The sequence below is a fragment of the Felis catus genome, chromosome A2, assembly GCF_018350175.1.
Source record: "Felis catus isolate Fca126 chromosome A2, F.catus_Fca126_mat1.0, whole genome shotgun sequence".
Taxonomy (NCBI): domain Eukaryota; kingdom Metazoa; phylum Chordata; class Mammalia; order Carnivora; family Felidae; genus Felis; species Felis catus.
Genome location: NC_058369.1, coordinates 154059406 through 154080081, shown reverse-complemented (window position 1 = coordinate 154080081; position 20676 = coordinate 154059406). Strand labels below are relative to the sequence as shown.

The following is a 20676-nucleotide window of genomic DNA, read 5'->3' as shown; positions in this document are numbered from 1 at the left end:
ATCGCTTAACCGTCTGAGCCACCCAAGCACCCCATAAAGCACAGCTTAAAATATTCAAAAAGCAAAAGAATTAAAAAGTAACTGTTTCCCTTAAAAGAGAAATATAAAGTATCTGACTCATGTCATTTTTAAAATTAAGAAGAAATAAAACTATTACATAAAAATCATTTCAAAGTTTCTTTGATTGGTTTCTTAAAAACAAACCCAAATAAACCTAAACCCAAAGTCTTAAATTGTGTATCAATTTATATCACCACAACACTTACCTTAACCACAGTGGGGAAAGAATAGAGAGGAAGTGTCTCTACTATCACCTTCTACTGTATTACAGTAAATCAGCTGTTAAAAATGCTTTAAACTCTAACTTCTTCAGCAATTTTTCTAAGCTGCTACTCCAAAAGCCCTGATTGAAAACCCCACTGCCTCTCAGAATTCTGTAGTATAACCGCATGAAGGTCAAAATTGTTAAGATATGAATGGGTAATGCACATAAAACATGTCTGCTTTGACATGCCATCCATCTAATTGTGATTAGTGAAAATTTCATTTTATAACAAAGTATAGAAACTGATGATGGGAGAATGTATCAGAATAATACTGGTAGTGTTACCAATATAAAACTGCTTTTTGAAGTAACTTTTTATTTTTTAATGAATAAACTGGCTTTATTTTTACTGATTTATCTTTTAAGTTTTTATTTATTTTGAGACCATGCACGTGTGAGAGAGAGATAGAGTGCCCGCACCGGTGGGAGAGGAGAAGAGGAAGAGAGAATCCCAAGTGGGGCTTGATCTCATGAGCCATGAGATCATGACCTGAGCCAGCATTAAAGAGTCAGAGGCTTAATCAACTGAGCCACCCAGGTGCCCCTATTTATTTATTTTGAAAGCAAGCTCTAGGGCCAATGTGGAGCTTGAACACATAGCCCTGAGACCAAGAGTTGCATGCTCTTCTGAGCCAGCCAGGTGCCCCCAAATTAATTTTTTCTTTATAAAAATAACATTAAATCCACCCAGCAGAGTACTGTGTAAATTTATACTGGCAGAGATAATTGTTCAGGGTATATACTTGAGTCAAAAAAGCAAACTATCCCATTTATAAAATGTCAAGTCATATGAATAAATGAACAGGTGTTTGGACGGAGGGAAGGGAGGGTGGGTTTGTACCAGAAAGTAGGAGCTTTTTTTTTTTCCTGGATACTTATACTTTTTGCCTTCTTATTTTTCTGTATTGTTAGCATTTTCTTTCTTTTTTTTTTTTTAAAGTAGGCTTCATGCCCAATGTGGGGCTTGAACTCACAACCTTGAGATCAAGAGTCACATGCTTCACCAACTAAGCCAGCCAGGCACCCCTGCATTTTCTAATGTATTTCCTTGTATTATCTTTGTAATTAAAACAGGTATTTGAGGGGCACCTGGGTGGCGCAGTCGGTTAAGCGTCCGACTTCAGCCAGGTCACGATCTCGCGGTCCGTGAGTTCGAGCCCCGCGTCAGGCTCTGGGCTGACGGCTCAGAGCCTGGAGCCTGTTTCCGCTTCTGTGTCTCCCTCTCTCTCTGCCCCTCCCCCGTTCATGCTCTGTCTCTCTCTGTCCCAAAAATAAAATAAAAAAACGTTGGAAAAAAAAAAATTAAAAAAAAAAAAAAACCAGGTATTTGAGGGGCGGTAGGGTAGGAGAAACACAAATCGGCGATATAGTTTTTTCATTCGGGGAAAAGGAAAAAATAATTTAATCACAAAGACACAAACAAGCAAAAACAGGGAATTCCCTATACCATCCTTGTCAACATCAGAATTCTGATAAATTAGTCATATGTTTGAATAGGTGTAAAATTTAACAAACACTTTATGAAGGGCATTAGGAGTTTAAAAATAATGTGTCAAAACAAAGCACGAACTCAACAGATGTGATGGAATACTGGCTCACCATTATTTAGATTAGAAGACAAATGAGGTATGTAAGAAAAAGAGGCCTATTCGTACTTACAAAGCCTCTAATATTAAAAGTTAAGAAGGCCACAGAGAAGGATGGCCTTCTGGCCATACCTCATAAGCAAAGAAACTCATCTATTCAAAGAGATGAAGTCTATAGGGAAAGTCCAAAACCTAAATAAAGTGTGTGGGATTTCTCTATAATTTTACTTTTTAAATGATTACAGTTTTCACTTCTAGAGATTATACCTGGTTCTTTTTCAACTGCTTTGTCTGTTGTGATATTTTTTATCCTGTCTTCTCCTTCTTTGAATATTAAACAAGTTAAATTCCTTTATGTTCGAAACCCAGTAAGTCCGTCACTTGGCCCTCTCAGGGATCTAATTCTGTCAGATGTTTCTGCTGACTCTCACTCATAGTAATTCATTTCCTTGTGTAATCTGTATTTTCAGACTGTAAGCTCATGTTTGACACAGTATATATGTGGCAAGCCTTTGAAGCCTGCTATGAGACTGCATTATTTCAAGGAAAATTTGATTTGCCAATTGCCTTGGGTTAATACTAATTCCTTTAAGTTATTGTCAAAGTTTGGGGATTTCCCAGATCTTGCGGGTAGTATAAATTAAACTCCTGAACTCCTTAAATTCTCAGGGAGGACTTCCTTCCCCTAATCTAGGACTCAGGCCAAGACACACAAGTTTCTTACTTTCTGCTGGCGAGTGAATTTTTCTAGTTCTTTCTTTTACCAAAGGTGTTACCCTTTGAAGGTCCGGGTTCATGCAGAGTTTCAGTCTAATTCTTAATCTATATAAGCCCAAGAAAACCCTATCTCCTGTGCTCTGAGAAGAAATTTGAAAATAAATCATAAAGTGATAGATGAAAATCAGCAAGTACCCCTACAGGCAACCAAAGTTTCAAAGACATATTAACACACTGGTAGCTTCTTTGCGTTGGGCCCTTGGGATTTCTCTTATACATCTGCAATCTTTTAATTTAATCTGTGCTTTTAAAGGATATTTGTTATATTTTATAGTGTTTCTAACTTGTATGAGGTTAAATCTTACAATTTAATTAATGTGTGCAAATTTCCCACTACCACACAGTCATCTATTCTTGGAAATACAGGGGTTCTAGGATTTTTACAAAGTTTAAAAACACTCTTCTTAAGAGTACACTACCTATTGATCTATGATAAATACCATATACCCTTTTCATCTTATGAATGTATTTCAACATTCCTCAATTATTACCAATTAAATATTTGGTTCAATACTTACCTTCACTTTGGGTTTAGGTGCAGGAATCACCTTTTTCTTTGCCCTAAGACAACAGATTAAAAAGGAGGTCATTTCAGTAGCAATTAGGTCACTCATTATGAAATTCTAATCTTGCCATTACATGGGTAAATAATTTCTTATGCTATTTGGAAAATTCTATGAAGGAGCTATACATATGTGTGTATTTATATATGTGTATACACACACACACACACACACACACACTCAGTTTATATATGAATATACAGCAACATTTCCTCCAATTTCAATTAACTGGAAGAAAGGCTGAACCATTAGCAAAATATGAATGGTAGATGATAAAAGGTTTTAAAAATTAAATGTAAATAGTCAAAATAAAATTAAAAAAATAACTGAAGATAGGGTAACAAAGCTGCCTGAGAAGACCCACTTCAAAGAACTGGTAAGAATTAATAATTATTTATAAGAAAACAGATCTTCAAGAAACCTCAAGCTCAAATTAAACCATAATCTGAGAAGAACCAATGCCAAGAACTTGTAAATAAGGTATTATTTAAAAAAATAGGGGCGCCTGGGTGGCTCAGTCGGTTAAGTGGCCGACTTCAGCTCAGGTCACAATCTCGCAGTCCGTGAGTTCGAGCCCCGCGTCGGGCTCTGGGCTGATGGCTCAGAGCCTGGAGCCTGCTTCCGATTCTGTGTCTCCCTCTCTCTCTGCCCCTCCCCCGTTCATGCTCTGTCTCTCTCTGTCTCAAAAATAAATAAAACGTTAAAAAAAATTTTTTTTTTAATAAAAAAATAAAAAAATAAAATTCTCTTTTTTAAAGAAAATTATTTTAATATGAGAATTCAAATAAAAAATGTCAAAATGACAGGAGGATAAAAGGCAAGTAAAATACCATGCAACCCTGGAAACTTTGGGAACCAGTGTGAAAAAGTTTGAAGACAAAAATCTTATGTGTTCCATAAGAGGAGAAAGTACCCAAATGTCTGTTGAATAACTAAAGGGTTAACAAGCTAAAATACCTCACACTGAGTATTTCTACTTCACTAAATTGAAATGTCCTCCATTAAATTAACAAATATCTTGATTAAAACTGCCAATCTACAACTTCATTAAGGCGACAGTAATTTTCCAAGTTTTTTTGATAAAGACCATTGGGGCAAAAGATATCAGGCCCACGCATCCCATAGATTTGTACTTTCTGATACAAAGCAAAACAAGACAAAACAAAACACAAGTTAGTCATAATAATAAAGCCACCTAAAAAACTGAAGAGAGGGTCTATGTAAATATATGCTTTAGATTTAAAGGGATGAATTATTTATACCTGAATTGTAACACATTTGTGATTTTAGAACTATAGGGAAATTAAAGGCCAGAAATATTATTGACACCAATACATACACACACATATACATATACCCCCCACCCCAGGATAATTAAACCACCAGCAACCAAGTAAACCTATGTGTATGAAACCAAACTTATCCCAAATTTATACTCAATAAACAAGAATAGCAAGAACCAAAAACCACAATCAACCCAACAAAACTCTGACAGTATACTAACAAAGTGTCCTTCCTAAGAGTTGTAAAAAATTCCATTATAATTGTACACAAGGAGATGGAGAGTTTTGTAATGTTACCCAGTTGTTAACCAGACCTCTTAGAATATTGAATTACAGTGGTCTGTAAATTCTCAGTGACTTGCTAATTGTATATTTTATTAACTCTTACTATTACACTTCTATGGTGCAGAGAAATAGCCCTAAGTTGTAGGTAAATATAAAATTCTTGTTGAGTCAACCAGTATTCACCCAAAAATATAACCACAAACAACCCAGCTTTTTACTACTGCCTACCAGGATCAGAGACTTTTCTTTAGTAATCATACCACTAGGGAAATACCCAGTTTTGAACAGAAGGGAAGGGCATGAAAAATAGATTAATTTTGTAGAATGAAGCACTCTGCAACGCAAGGCAGGGTAGGTATGTGTAAGAAACTGTCTTCCAAGGCACAAAGCTACAGGTTAGCTATGCTGATCATCATTAAGAGGGAAAGAAAAAGGACACAAAATAACTGGAGGGAAGAAGGCCCAGGAACAAAGGAAACCATCAGAGGCTTCCTGTCTACATGGCTCCTAGCCGCCAGATCTCAGGCCAGCATAGATTCAGGTGTTTGGAGACTAGCCTGAGAACTATTAAACAGATAAATGTGGTCTCAGGTCAACAGAAAAATGATTTTTTTGGAAAAAAAGGCAGTAGTAAAATGGAGATCGTCTAAATGTACATTTAAGTACTATGTTGCCTAGCATTTAATAAATAGTACTTTTGTTTACTAAAGCACATAATGTGAGTAAAAACAAATGAAGAACTATGGAGTCTGTTTTACTCACGGAGCAGAAGTAAGATGATTATGTACACTCCGACTTTCCTTAAAAAGCATTCTGCAAAAGTTAAAAGGACACAATTATTTTTGTGTAACAGATAATGATAACCACTTTTTCATTTTACTCACATGGTTTTCAACAGTCTATTACTTGCTTATTTATCAAATGGAAGTTATAATGGCACAGAGTAAATTCAGTAATCTGTCTTACAGGGAGTTTTACAGAAGATTTATTTATTTAAATCTTTTAACAGATCAAAAGATGTTTTCTGTTGATTTAACTGGTTGCGACAGCTGCCTATCTTAACATTCTTAACGCTTTATGGTTTAAATTGGACGACTATGCATTTTTGAGACACCACTCTATATTGACTATTGACCACAGAACCCCAGGTTGTGTGTCTCTATTTCTACACTCTCAATTTTGTATTCAGCTCTAGGCTTATCTTCATGATACCTATGTGAAGTCCCCTCCCAAAGTTTATAGCCATCTACCTCTCCACCCATTTTCTCTATTAGCAAAGTCAGGTGCAAAAAAAGAGAAAGTAGTTGGCAAAAAAGTCACCTTTATGTGTATCTCTGTATCTCCACGTCCCTGTGACTAACCATTTTGTCTTTTCAGTGCCTGAAGTTTTCAAAGCAGAGATCATCTGAGAGGACTATAGAGAACGCTAAACACACTAGGTTCTTAGCAAAATGAATGTCACATATCTGTCTCTATACATGTATCTTTAAACACAGCAACAATAAGAAAGTAAAATAAAATCTAGGATGTCATATTTCTTACCTTGCCTGCATCCAGCCCTTAGGCCACAATGGTTTCACCTCTGTCTCCATAAAGGATTTAAGATAATCCTCAGCGGACTGGCTTTTATTTGGCTCTAACTCATAGCATCCCAATTTGATCTCAACAAGGTTACATAACAAAGTTCTAAACAGATTAAAAATATATATTTATATATAAATCTGACTGCAAAATTGTGGAAAAGTTTGAAACAGATTTTTTTTAAGCACATAAATCTGACAGCAATAATAAAGAATATTATCTCAAGAATTCAGATGACATGAAGATAAATAATTTCTAACACACATCACTCATTGCACTACAGCCAAATCCCCAATATGAAACAATTTCCTTTGATACCTTTCATCTAGGCACCAAAGACTGAAAGGGATAGTCCTGCAACCAAACCCTCTATTTGGGGTACAGAAATATTGGTCAAAAAAGATGACTGATTACAGATGTATACAGAGTACTTCACCTTCTGAAGCCAATATGACTGACTTAATAATTAGAAGATTAGTTTATAGAAAGTAGCGTATGAAAATAAAAGTGAGAGCACTCTAAAGATACCAGGACCAAATCAAACTTCTCTTGAATAAATTTTTCCTACACACCAATTTTTGGTTGCTGCCAATCTACTCTTCCATTTACTATATATTCTTTTTATTAGAAACCTTAGTTCCGCATTGTCCATTTGGTTAAAAGTGAAGGCTTTGGTCAAATTTTACCTGATGGTGTCATTCCAGTGGAATTTCTTTCTTGGTCCTATGACACGCTTCCCCGGTTTCTCATCATCATCTTCCTCAGATCCATTTTTCTCTCGTTCTTCGTCTGTCTGCAACCTAAAAATGAAAAAGATTTTATGAAGCGAAGTTCTAACCCAACAGTGCCTATGATATGCTCCAGAGACACCTGTTAGATTGCTTAACTGAATGTTAACTCAAAAGGCAGAGTAAATAATCTACCTTTATACATAATATTTTGAAGAGCATCATAAAGTAGTTTGGTAAATTAGGTCTTCAAGCTGTGTCATTTAAGGGCATGATTACTTATCTTTGAGTTCAGAAAATACTGACTTCAGCCAGTTAAATTGGGTGACATGGGAAATACCCGACCAGTGCCAGCTCTTGCTTTCATCACACCCATCCACTAGATCAACAGAACTTTTGCTTTTGACATCAAAGCAACTGAATGGGAAGTGTTGTGTCATTTAGAAAATATTCACTTATACTGTTTCAGTGGCATATGTGGATTTCTATTTGGTGATAAAGTCCACATAAGACCAATCCCCAAGAGCTAAAAATATTTCTCAAATGCAAAAGCCAGTCCAAACAGAAGAGGTACATACTTGGCACACTTAGCTTGACTGCGAGCTTGGCAGTCCTCCTGGTATTTAAATAGCTGTTCAGGCATGACATTGCTAACAGCCAGTTTCAGTTTTTGCAGAGGTTCTCTTAAACGATCATCCTGAGGGGGGAAAAAAAAATACTACAAGTTTTTTTAAATACATTTACAAAAACTTATTTTGCAAGCAGATTCTCAAAAGACACTAATTATAGATTTAAAATGTAAGCATAATTAAATATGGACATTTCTTCTACAGCACTCAGTCTTCAGGAGGCACACTGGATATAAAATTAGAATGACCACACTTCCCAGGCAGCCAACGAGAATCCTAGTTTGTGCCTGGTAATTACCCCAGCATAATTAATAGTGTTCCTTACACTTGTTTCTATAAAAAAAATGTTTTATTCGAGTAGAGTTGACACACAACGTATTCCTTTACATTCTTAAAAATGCCCCACGTTTGGCCAAGAAATTATACGGACACTTCAAATGTCATAAAAAATTAAGTAAAGAACAAAATCTACACTATGCAGACTACTACCGGTCGATCCCCATTTTGATGGGGTACCATGAGAGGAGATACTGCTTTGCAACACTAGAACATATAATTTGGTTTGGGTGACAACCGACTGGACGTAGGCATCCTGTTCTTTCGTTTATTGTTACCAATTGTGACTTACACTGCAAGCAAAGTTACACGGTCAAGGTCAAAGAGAAAGAGGAAACTGGAAGACTCTGTTTTCATGCATACCAGTTAACAAACATTACTGCACACGTTACAGTGTCTGCTACAAAATCCTATTAAAAGAAATGTGAACGTACGGTATCAGGGTTCCTAGGTGATCACTTCCTAATTCTGTAGCTGCGACTATCTGCCTGGGAACAACCCACCTATCCATCAGCCGTAAAAAAGACACAATAACTGGGATGTATTAACAGAATGGAGCAGTGTACACACTGTAGAGCAGTACAACTGCAGTCCTCCACGGGTAAAGACATAGCTAAATCTGAGGTACATAATGTTCAGTGTAAAAAAGCAAGCTGCAGAGGAAAAGTATGGAGACAGGATGACTCCATTCATACGGAGCTCAAAAACATGCAAAATCAAATAATATAGTATTTAGGGATTAAAAGTATACATGACAGGGGCGCCTGGGTGACTCAGTCAGGTGAGTGTCCAACTTCAGCTCAGGTCATGATCTCACAGACAGTGGGTTCAAGCTCCGCATCGGGCTCTGCGCTGCCAGCTCGGAGGCTTGAGCCTACTTCCGATTCTGTGTCTCCCTCTCTCTCTGCCCCTTCCCCGCTCATGCTCTCTCTCTCTCTCTCAAAAAATTAACATTAAAATAAATAAATAAATAAATAAATAAAGTATACATGATAAAACCATATGAAGAAAATCAAAGGTTAAGATAGATGTCTTCTTCCACAGGAAGAACAGGAATATTAAATAACTTCAAACATCAAATCTGAAATGCCCCTTAGAAAATATTTTATAATGTATGAAAAGTTGTTCTCCTGCCTCTAGTTCCTTTTTTCACTGGTACCCATGTCTGTCACCTGAATGTATGACAGTGAGCTCCAGCAGTCAGTGTCTGAAGGAGCCAGGCAAAAAAAAAAAAGGAGCCAGGTCACACAAAATCTGTGACCTCGAGTAAATTTCATTTGTTGATTACTCTGCTTTACGCTGAGAAAGAACTTACAGTTTCTGAATTCAAAAGAGTTTTTTTATTAACAGAAGTATAATACCCATAATAAAGAATTCTATGCCAATCAGCTCTTAATACTAGTGGTCCTAGGCACCATGTTCATTCCCTCATCAGCTATGGAGGCCCTTGGCCAGCCATGTTGTGCTGTGTGACTCCCAACCTCTGGCCTGAAAAGTTTAGGTTGACCCAACATAGTATAATCAGATTTCCTGATCCAAAAACTTGGGATTAGGATGAGAGGGTTGAGTCAGTCTCTGTGTGTGGCCTTTCTATAATATAAAACCTTGAGAATGAAGTAATCTTATTTTCAGATGCACATAAAAGGATAAAAATAAGACACAGGGAGAGAAAAACAAGAGCTAATCCAAATTATCAGTTCCCATCCCTTTCTGGTTGTTTTTTGTTTTCTTTTGTTTTGTTTTTGAGAGAGAGAGAAAGAAAGAGTGCGTGTGCACATGAGCAGAGGAGGGGGAAAGAGAGAGGAGGACACAGGACCCAAAGCAGGCTCCGCGCTGACAGCAGAGAGCCCGATGTGGGGTTCAAACTCACGAACTGTGAGATCGTGGCCTGAGCCAAAGTCAGATGTTCAACTGACTGAGCAACCCACGTGCCCCTCGTATGTACTTTTAATTCCATCAAATACCTTTATTAATAGAAAAAAAAATGTCCTTTCTTGTCTTAAACTGCATTATTTCCTATTACTTGCAAGTTATAAATATTTTAAAAATAAATAATCAAATAAATCATAAGGGAAAAATCATCAGGCAGTGAAGGTACTGAAAACCACCTTATATGGAAGTGAAGGAGGGGACATAATACAAGCTTTCAAAAACATGAAAGCCATGAAGGTGACAAATAATTAGGTTTATGAATGGACTCAAAGGTAGAATCAGGACCAATAGGGTGGAAAGCACCTGGATATGTCTCAGTGCACAGAAGAACTTTCTGATATTATAATGAAATAAGTTTCTGACCACTGGAAACATTCAAACTTACTTGGTGGTGTTTTAGGGGAGAAGAATCTAGCAAAATATGGATGATTACACACAAAAAAATCTCCAAGTTTACACGTCACTCTGTGATTCTTTCTCAGTTTTTGTAACGTAGGCATGAACAAATCAGTACAGATCCATTTCAGTAATAAGAAAACCGAGTTATAAATCTGTCAGATATTTGTTGAGGGCAAAGTTGTATCACCTGTGGAACTGACATTAATTTACCAGTCCAGGAATCTACGCCTTAGGAAACATTCTCGTCTAGCCTTTTCAACTGTTGAAAAGTAATTTTTTTCAAGAGATTTTCTATGCCTTTAATAACCTCCTATGGTTATTCAATACATACAATTAAGAGTATAAAGCAACTAATATGCAAAAGTCCCAAATAGAAACTAGTCTCTTTATAGGTTATAAAACTCCAGATGCGGATATTATTGTTCCTCTTCTTACCTGGACGTTGAGATGTAACTTCTTTAGACGTTTCACCAGTGTTTCTTTATTGCATGGCACAAAAGCTTCAAGATGGGAGTAGACACCACTACGAATGACAGGGCCTAGTTCCTGTAGCTGTAACTCAATGCTGAACAAAAACAACAACAAATAAATAGTACAGAATTTCGTTTAGGTACTAATACATAAGCAAGGAGGTAAAAGCAATGACTCTTCTCTCGTTTTATCTTTCCACGATTTCCTAGACAGTATTTTTCAAGGAAAAAAATATACAGAGAATTTATACAAACATAAGTAGTCTGGTGACTAATTTTTTGATGAACAGGGACAAAGCCTACATTTTTGGGTAAAGCATAGGAACTCCATTATTAACCAAAACCTCATTTCCTCAAAGAGATAGATATTCACATCCCCTCTCCCCCCACCACAATTGCTAAGCTAGAGAGTCACACAGTTTCAGTGAGTTCTTAGAATATTTTTTCCTTAGAGGTGTCTGAAAAAATTGCAGACCCAGAAGAGGTAAAGCTCTTCTGGCTACACATACAGACTGTTTTATCCATTTGTCTCCCTTATTATGCCTGCCTTGCACAAATTAGATACTTAATAGTTGGCTCAATTTATTCCAATTCTTCAGTTCCTGTTTCCATTTATAAATTAGTTTTTTAGATCAAAAATAAATTGTTAAATGGGTATTTAGCCTAATAGTTATTTAAAGAAGGGGAAAAAAAAAGAAAAAAAAAAAAGGAAAAGAGTTTTAACAGCCACCATATTCCCAGCTGGACAAGACTACCAAGAAATAACGGAGGTTTCTCCCAAGATGGAAGACACTAAATCTGGCAGCTGCTATTGTAGGAAGATAGGAACAGATGCTAATTTGAAGGCCAAGACTTAACTGGAGCTCTTGGCAACAAACTACATCCAAATCATCACATTCTATGATAGGACAACGTATAGATAGATTTAATAAATAATTCTCATAAATAGATTCAGTTAACAGCTTTTGGGGAAGAAACCCTGCCTATCAAATATATCCATCACTTAGAAGATACACTGCAAGTTCAGAAACAGTGAAATGTGGAAAACTATGCTCTTAGCATTGGCAAGAGAAAATGCTTGGTATTAAAGAAGTCAAATACAATATACAAATAGAAAAATGTTTAGGATCTATAAGAACCAGAAGGTCAAATGCACAGGATCATATGGGAAACAACCATTACTGTCATGAGTTCTGTGTATAAACATTTGGTTAAATAAATTATGCGTGAAGCTTTATTAAGCCTAGACTCTGGGTAGGAGGCTTTCTACGCTTGCCCTGTTATTAAACGGTAGTTGAAGCTGAAAATAAAATAGAAACTCCAAGTAGTAAGAGATTTCAATTAAGAATAGATTGACTCAGTGACATACTTAAAAAAATAAGTGGTTTCCAAAGAGGGCGAAACTCGAAAACAGGAAGAACTGACTCCCTGCTGCTAAGCCAATACTAGGGAAAAATCAGAGAAGCATATTAACCCTTAAGGTTATAGACTATACTGGTCTATCACAAATATATACAAAATCCTACCTGACAGCAGTATATTTTAAACACACATCCCTCATACAGTTATTTATTTTTTTTCCTAAGAATTACAATCTTCTAAGGTCTAAGAAGGATCTGCAGATGACTAAAAACACATGCCAATCAAAGTTTGAATTTCAGGTATTTTCACATTTCAGAAAAATAAAGGTTCTCCCAAAGCAATGAACTTTCCTGAGTCTGACCCCTTCTCTCTACCAGGTTTCTTGTCTTTTCTTTCCTTCTTTAAGTAAAGTCTGTCCCCAAAGCAGATATCCATGCAAGAATGTTACAATGACTGGGTCTCAACCCTCTGATAATAAATTATAAGCATGAGATTACTACAGGCTCTAAATGGATAAAAGTATACTGGGACCACCTGCTGATAATGCACTGGAGGACAAACACTGCATTTCCTGAGTATATAAGTTTGAAACCCACTTTTATACCCCCATCTGTATGTACAAGGCTCTCATTTGCCTCTGAAGAAGGCTCAAAGAAACACAACATAGGAATCCACAGCTGAAGCAATGGCCAACTTTATAAAAAAGATTCTTCTGGCTCAGGAATGCTTAGTCTTACCTATATTTTCACACAAAATTCTAGAAATACAATCATTTCACCATAATTGATACATAAATAAATCTTCCCATCCCATCAACTCCCTCTTTTTAATAACTGTTTTTTAAGTAAGCTTTACACCCAATGTGGGGCTTGGAATCTTGACCCCAAGACCAAGTCACATGCTCTATCAACTGAGCCAGCCAGGCACCCTTCTCCCTCTTTTTAAAAAACAGAATACAGGGGCTCCTGGGTGGCTCGGTCAGTTAAGCGTCCAACTTTGGCTCAGGTCCCGATCTCGCGGTTCCTGAGTTCAAGCTCCATGACGAGGTCTCTGCTAACAGCATGGAGCCTGCTTTGGATCCTCTGTTTTCCTCCCTCTCTCTGCACCTCCCCGGCTCATGCTCTCTCTCAAAAATAAACATTAAAAAAAAACAACAAAACAGAATACATATCTTAGTCAATCAGTTTAAAAACACTAGTAAAAGAAAACCTAAGTCCAAATAAATTCGGAATCTAGTAAATTTCTTTTTTTCTTTTAATTTTTTACTGTTCATTTATTTTTGAGAGAGAGAGAAAGAGCACACGAGCAGGGGAGGGACAGAGAGAGCGGGAGACACACACTCTGAAGCAGGCTCTAGGCTCTGAGCTGTCAGCACAGAGCCCAAGGCGGGGCTCGAACTCACGAACCATGAGATCGTGACCTGGGCCGAAGTCAGACGCTTAACCGACTGAGCTACCCAGGCGCCCCCGGAATCTAGTAAATTTCTTGAATTTTTCCTCAAATATTTCAGATACCCTACCAATACTATCCATATAACAGAACCACTGAAACTAGTAACTGAAGAAAGACTTAGGGAGCAGTAACCCAAACTCAAAATCGAAAATTTATTTTATAGCAAGAATTCAAAAGATCCCTCCTTCCCTGAATGACTTTATTCAGATGGGCTGGTTCTAGTGTTACCTAAAGAACGCCTGGTGTGGCAGAGGTTAAAGATGTGGTTCCAAGTTCGTTTTACCAAATGCAAAGTAATCCCTCAAGAGAGTTAAGGAAAGCTGTGGCAGAGGATCAACCCCCTCACTTTGGTAACTTTCCTTTATGTCAGAGAGGGTGAGACAGACAGACAAACTGATAAGTCTACTCATACTGAGATTCAAAAGTCAATACTCATTCATGAGCTCCTTAAAGGAGCGTCTAACAATGAGATGGCAGACAACAGGGCTCACTGCAAGTGTCCACTGGGATTGGTAGTACCTTCCTAGAGCATCTGTTGAACAGAACTCAGGTTGGATTGAGATCACAGGCAGAGAGCATTAAGATTTTGTTAGCAATGTCTGCTTGAGGTAAAGGAGGAAATGGAGAGGATCAAGTCGGCATGCTGTATATTTATTGATCCAAGTCAAACTCAATTAGGCAAAAAGAAAAAGCATTCCCTATTCCAATAAACTTACCTCCCTTTCTCCCCATCATAAAGAAGCAATGGTGAGGCAGAGCCAATACATGTGAATTATTTCATGGGAATTTACTACTCAAAATAATCACATGCCATATGCCCTTAGAAGATCAACTCAGTCCAAAGAAATCAGGGATATTTAGGAAAGTGGGAACAGAGGCCAGGGGGCATAAATAAGTGACTAAAAGGGGAAAAAAATAAACTCTGAGCACTAGGGCTTGTAGAACTGGAGGCACACTCTGTGAAATAAAAACAGGGCTCCAAAAAAATTAGACGATTTAAGACAGACATGGAGAGATTAAGAGGAGTCTGCTGGGGGTGGTGGGGGCATCTGGCTGGCTCAGTGGGTAGAGCATGCGACTCTTGATCTTGGGGTCGTGAGTTTGACCCCCACACTGGGTGCAGAGATTACTTAAAAAAAGAAAGAAAGAAAGAAAGAGCAAGAAAGAGAGAAGCCTGTTAATGGAATGTTGATATTCTGCTTATTTGAGATGTTAGGTCCCAAGGATGGTCCTTTGTTTCTCTCAGGAGAGAAAAAGAGGGTCCCTCTTACAGAAGAGTAAAATAAAAAACAATGGTCTCAGTCACAGGAAAAGGACCTGCTCTAGTAAACTTAGGGCTCTCAAGTGGCAAGAAAAAGAAGAGCTAGTCAGATTCCTGACTGTGGAATCTGGGACAGCTCTGATGAGTAATGGTTACACTCTTCATTGAATCTGGGGTGAAAAGGGAGCCAGGTAAAAGGATCTGGCGCAGACAGGAAACATTTGCCTTGCTTCCAGGCAGACAGAATCAGTCTGAAAATCCCTGGCTAAAATAAAGAACAGGAACAAGAAATTCCTGTCACCATACCGGTGGCATACTAGGTTAGGTGTTTCATGGGTCCATGGGGGACCAGAAAGATCTTTTAAGTATTCCAGAGAAAAGAGAGATTGTACTTAATTAAAAACAGTTATCAAAACAAACCAATCCATCATCTTTTATATGAGAAACTACCTTCATTGTATATTTAAAAGACAAGCCTCACACACAGTAGTGGAAACACTCCTTGTTTCTTTGTATATAACACTACTGAACCACTAAGAGCAGGCATACATCATTTTCGTGAAAGAGGAGTAACATGTGCTGTTTTCTCCAGGATTGTTTTTTTGCCCAGTTCTGCTTGCAGCAATTAATTACACACTCAAATGCTATAACCAATGGTCAGAATTCATAAGCCGTTAGGTTTATAAGGACAGCTTAGTTGGCCACAAACTTAGAACGTGCAGCTTTGTTAGTATCAAACTCCAGCTGAGAGTAAAAACTGTCACTAATTTCAATACAATCTGTATCATATGTCGGCCTTCAGCCTCCCCCTCCCACTCTTCCTTTTCTCTTCTCCACACTGTCTCTCTCCTACCTCACAACCAGAATTTCTTCTTTAAACCATACTTTCCATTTGTCTCCAAATGTTTGTCTACAACCTTGCTAGATACCAATGGAATTATTTTTCCCAAGTCTGAATGAAAATAGAAGGAAAATATACCAAAATTAATATGACCACTCAGAGCTGTTCCAGAAAGACACTTTCATAGAAAGTGACAAAAAAATACATTTAAATCTAAAATAGTATTCAACCTGTAAAGTTGTAATCAACTATAGTTTTAAATGAGTTCTTAAAGTTTAAATAATTTTTTAGGTTTTTTAATCAAAGAAGAGAATTACTTACTCCAGAAGAATATTATTCATATCCTGTGTAAAGAATTTTTTCCTTCCTTCTTCATCAAAAAGTTTGGCAGCCTAGAGAAACACAGGATTGTCAATACCGCTTTCAACACATTATTTGTTTCCATATCTATTTAGGAAAGAATAAGCTTCTAAAGGGTGAGGCTACTGTGATTTACTTCCCTTTGGATCATCCATACTCAGTTTAGTACCTGACATGAGTAGGCAATTACAGTGTTGAAACAAATTTTGCATATATACCACTGTTTTCTATTATATCTGTACTTAATTTTTCTCAATCTTTATAAATTAACAAAATTATACAGACAAGACTTAAAAAAATTTTTTTTTTGTTTTAATTTTGAGAGAGAGAGAGAAAGAGAGAGACAGGGAGACAGAGCATGAGCAGGAGAGGGGCAGACACAGAATCCGAAGCAGGCTCCAGGCTCTGAGCTGTCAGCACGGAGCCCTACGCAGGGCCCGAACCCATGAACCGTGAGATCATGACCTGAGCTGAAGTCAGATGCTCAACTGACTGAGCCACCCAGGCATCCCAAATACAAGATTTTTTCGTGCTTTGAGTATCTTGTGCATTTTGACTATCCATTGCTTTATTAATTACTGCTGTGATCTCCAACATAACAGAAAGCAGATGGTTCACTTTCTACAGACACTGTCTATAGAAGATCTGTCTGATATCCTCTATTTTACACACATTATCATGTTTAATCCTCATAACAGCCAATGACATTGGTATGACAGCCCCCATTATACAAACAAGGAACCTAAATCTGTCAGAGGGTTACATGGCATGCCCCCAATCACACTACTTTTTTTTTTTTAATCCCGCCTCCTTCTCCCTCCCAAATCACACTACTTAATAAGTGGTGGATCCAGGACTCAGACCACAAGCCCTCCGATTTCAATTGTGCAACATGACCATGCTGTACAAAGATACTCAGCTAACTGCAGCCAGTCTAGGTTCTACCTAATTACTAATAACAAAAAAATTTAGCCAAGATTATTATCAAGGGAGAAGCAAATATTAATGCCATGAGCTTAAGAATAATATTTTCATGATTATTGTCACCTTAACCAGGTGCCCAGAAACCAAGGGTACAAACCAAGACACTCTACCATAAGCAAAATTTACTGGGAAAATCACAAAGGATGTAGTTGAGATCCATGAGATGGAAAACATCAAGAAATCTGATCTAATAATCTGAGCAAGCCATATGCTGACCATGTCAACCCATCAAGTTATTTGACAGTTTTACATGTAATAAATAGAAGAAAATTTCTAAGATGTGCCTTAGTATTTATTAGAAAGAATGAAAACTGCGTATATGCAGCAGGCAGAAATACACGAAAGCTGTAAGGAAAACTAAATGTCAAGAAAGAGAATCAAAAAAAGTCAAGAAGGTGAACAGTGGAAGAATATTACAAAGTAAGAAAAGAGTCATGAGAAGCAACTCCTTATCATACAGACATAAGCATATAAGCCAAGGATGAAATCTCACTTCCTAAAGAAAAAATACCATCTCACATTTCTTTTTTTTTTTAAGTTTATTTATTTACTTTTAGAGAGAGAAAGCATGCACGAGCAGGGGAGGGGCAGAAAGAGATAGATAGATAGAGATAGAGAGAGAGAGAGAGAGAGAGAGAGAGAGAGAGAGAGAGAGAATCCCAAGTGGGCTCCGTGCTCTCAGTACAGAGCCCAGACACGCGGCTTGAACTCACGAACCGTGAGATCATGACCTGAGCCAAACTCGAGAGTCGGCTGTTTAACCAACTGAGCCACCCAAGCACCCCTCCATCTCATATTTCAAAGAAAAAATAGAAGTCACAGATACCAGTAAGTGAAATCAAACTTCTTATTGATAATTTCCTACCAATGGAACAGATATATTAACCCTGGCAGGGCTACCACAGAGACAGAGAATAATTTTTGGTATGGAAGACAATGCTTTTACAAGATCGTAACACACTCATTACTAATCAGTTTTGTTTCTTAAGTGAGAATGAACGGCATATAACACAGAGGCACAGTGCCTGCTACAGAGCTCCATGGTTCTGCCTTCAAATCATGACTCAGACACTTAAAAATTATGTGGCCTTGAGCAAAGCATTTAAACCTTTTGAACCTTGGTTTCCTCGTCCATTAAACGGAAGAACACTACGTACGTCACTGGACCGTGGGAGGACCAGACGGCACAGTAGGTGAAGCACACTGAGCGCAGTCACAGGGCTGCCTCCTGACTGGTAACTGCTCTGGGACACCCGGCAGTACCGTCCGTGCTCAGGACAGAGTACAAGTTTTGCTAAATGAACAACAGCTATTATTATTAATTACATCTTGAAAAATGTGGATCTCATCACTAAGCACTTTTTCAAATTTAGAAGAAACTAAAGATTTTAGGAATGGGCAAAATGGCAGAGCAAAAAGCCCATACTTTGGATTGTAGTTAAATTTCTACCACTTACTACTTGTGTGGACGTGACCAAGCTATAACCTACCTCAAGTTTCTGAACCATAAAAAAGAAATTAGACCCATACTTCCTACACAGAGTAGCTAAAAAGGTTAAATAAAAAAACCCATTTATTACCGAAACTATAGAAACTGTATACTTTTCAAAAAATAAGCACAGATGGGGCGCCTGGGTGGCGCAGTCGGTTAAGCATCCGACTTCAGCCAGGTCACGATCTCGCGGTCCGTGAGTTCGAGCCCCGCGTCAGGCTCTGGGCTGATGGCTCAGAGCCTGGAGCCTGTTTCCGATTCTGTGTCTCCCTCTCTCTCTGCCCCTCCCCCGTTCATGCTCTGTCTCTCTCTGTCCCAAAAATAAAAATTAAAAAAAAAACGTTGAAAAAAAAAATTAAAAAAAAAAAAATAAAAAATAAGCACAGAAAATAGCAAAAGAATGAAAACAAAGGAGGAAGTAATAAAACAGAATAAAAAAGAAAATGACAAAGATCAATTACATAATTATAACAACTAGAAGAAGTTAAAATCATTTGTTAAAGGAAAAAGACTCAAATGAGGTCCATAAACAAATTTCCATTTTTACGCTGCCTTATAAGAGAAAGAGGTAAAATAAAGAAAATCAAAGAGGTTGAAGGTAAATGATAAGAAAAGCTATACTATGTAAAAATAAAAACTCCACAGTAAATCAGACAAAACTAAATTCAAGATGAAAGGCATTAATAGCACAAAAAGTCACCTCCAAATGATAATTATCACAAAAAAGATCTAGCCATCAAGAATTTTATGGGTCAAACAACACAGCATAGAAATAAACAAAGCAAAAACTATGGTAAACACAAGCTATAACCTAAGAAACACTAGCAATAAGGGCGCCTGGGTGGCTTAGTTGGTTAAGTGTGAAATTTTCTGCCTCTCTCGCCTGGTCACGCTCTCTCTCTCAAAATAAATAAATAAACATTTTTAAAAATTTTTTAAAAAGAAATATTGGCAATGAGATACTTTAACACACTTCTCTAGGGGCGCCTGGGTGGCTCAGTGGGTTAAGCGTCAGACTTCAGCTCAGGTCATGATCTAGCAGTCCATGAGTTCGAACCCCGCATTGGGCTCTGTGCTGACAGCTCAGAGCCTGGAGCCTGCTTTGGATTCTGTGTCTCCCTCTCTCTCTGCCCCTCCCCTGCTCATGCTCTGTCTCTCTCTGTCTCAAAAGTAAATAAAAACATTTTAGAAAAAGTTAAAAAAAAAAATAACACACTTCTCTAAGTCCTGGACTAATGAAGTTCATTAAAATAAAATAAGGGTAACTAAATTAACGGGGAATTACAATTAAGTCACAAGTTTAGAAGAAATGCTAAAGAATGAAACAGAAAAAATAACAGAATTACTAAATAAAATCTGTGGGCCAGTTACTGAAAAAATTAGATAAATCTAATTACTCCCCTAATCAGATATTTAAATTTTAGGAAAAGTTAAGAGAAATAAATACAATAAAAAGATTATTAGTAAATTTTAAAACATGACTTAAATTGGATTACACTAATCCTAGGAGAAAGAAGCAAGTTTTGAACAGTCCATACATTACAATCCCATTAATTATTTTTTATAATAATATAACATTTGCAAATGCATGGATTAAAATCCAAAAAAATACATAGTTAATAGTGGTTACCTCTGTTGGGGGGTGGGGAATGAATGTCAGATTATGGGGAATCTTTCCATATGTATGAAATACATATTTGGTGTTTTGGGGTTTTAATTTATTTTTTTAGTAATCTCTACAACCAACATGGGGCTCAAACTCAAGACTCCGAGATCAGGAGTTGCATGCTTTTCCGACTGAGCCAGTCAGGTGTTCCTGAAATATGTTTTGTATTGTGTGTTTTACTTTTGTAGTCAGGGAAAAAAGGGGACTAAAATATGGCATGGGTTCAAATATGGCACGGGTTCAAATCTTCAAGTAATCAAGAAGGGCATTTTAAGCTAGATTTGGCGTGTTATTTTTAGTCAAAATACTATCTCCTTGAGATTAACTGGGTAAGTGTGATGACATTTATCTGGATTTGCAGCTA

The 20676-nt window shown here is 37.3% G+C and overlaps 1 protein-coding gene across 5 annotated transcripts in view; it reads right to left on the bottom strand.

Moving 5' to 3' along the window:
* Window positions 1–20676, bottom strand: part of UBN2 (ubinuclein 2) — a 90053-nt gene that overhangs the window by 34345 nt on the left and 35032 nt on the right. For all 5 annotated transcript variants that reach the window (XM_023250611.2, XM_045052825.1, XM_045052827.1 and 2 more), the window contains 7 exons: window positions 16132–16202; window positions 10860–10989; window positions 7707–7825; window positions 7087–7200; window positions 6362–6505; window positions 5582–5632; window positions 3207–3249 (listed from right to left, as the gene is read on the bottom strand). In XM_023250611.2, coding sequence (XP_023106379.1) covers window positions 3207–3249; window positions 5582–5632; window positions 6362–6505; window positions 7087–7200; window positions 7707–7825; window positions 10860–10989; window positions 16132–16202 — 672 coding nt within the window. The remainder of the gene's footprint in view (window positions 1–3206; window positions 3250–5581; window positions 5633–6361; window positions 6506–7086; window positions 7201–7706; window positions 7826–10859; window positions 10990–16131; window positions 16203–20676) is intronic.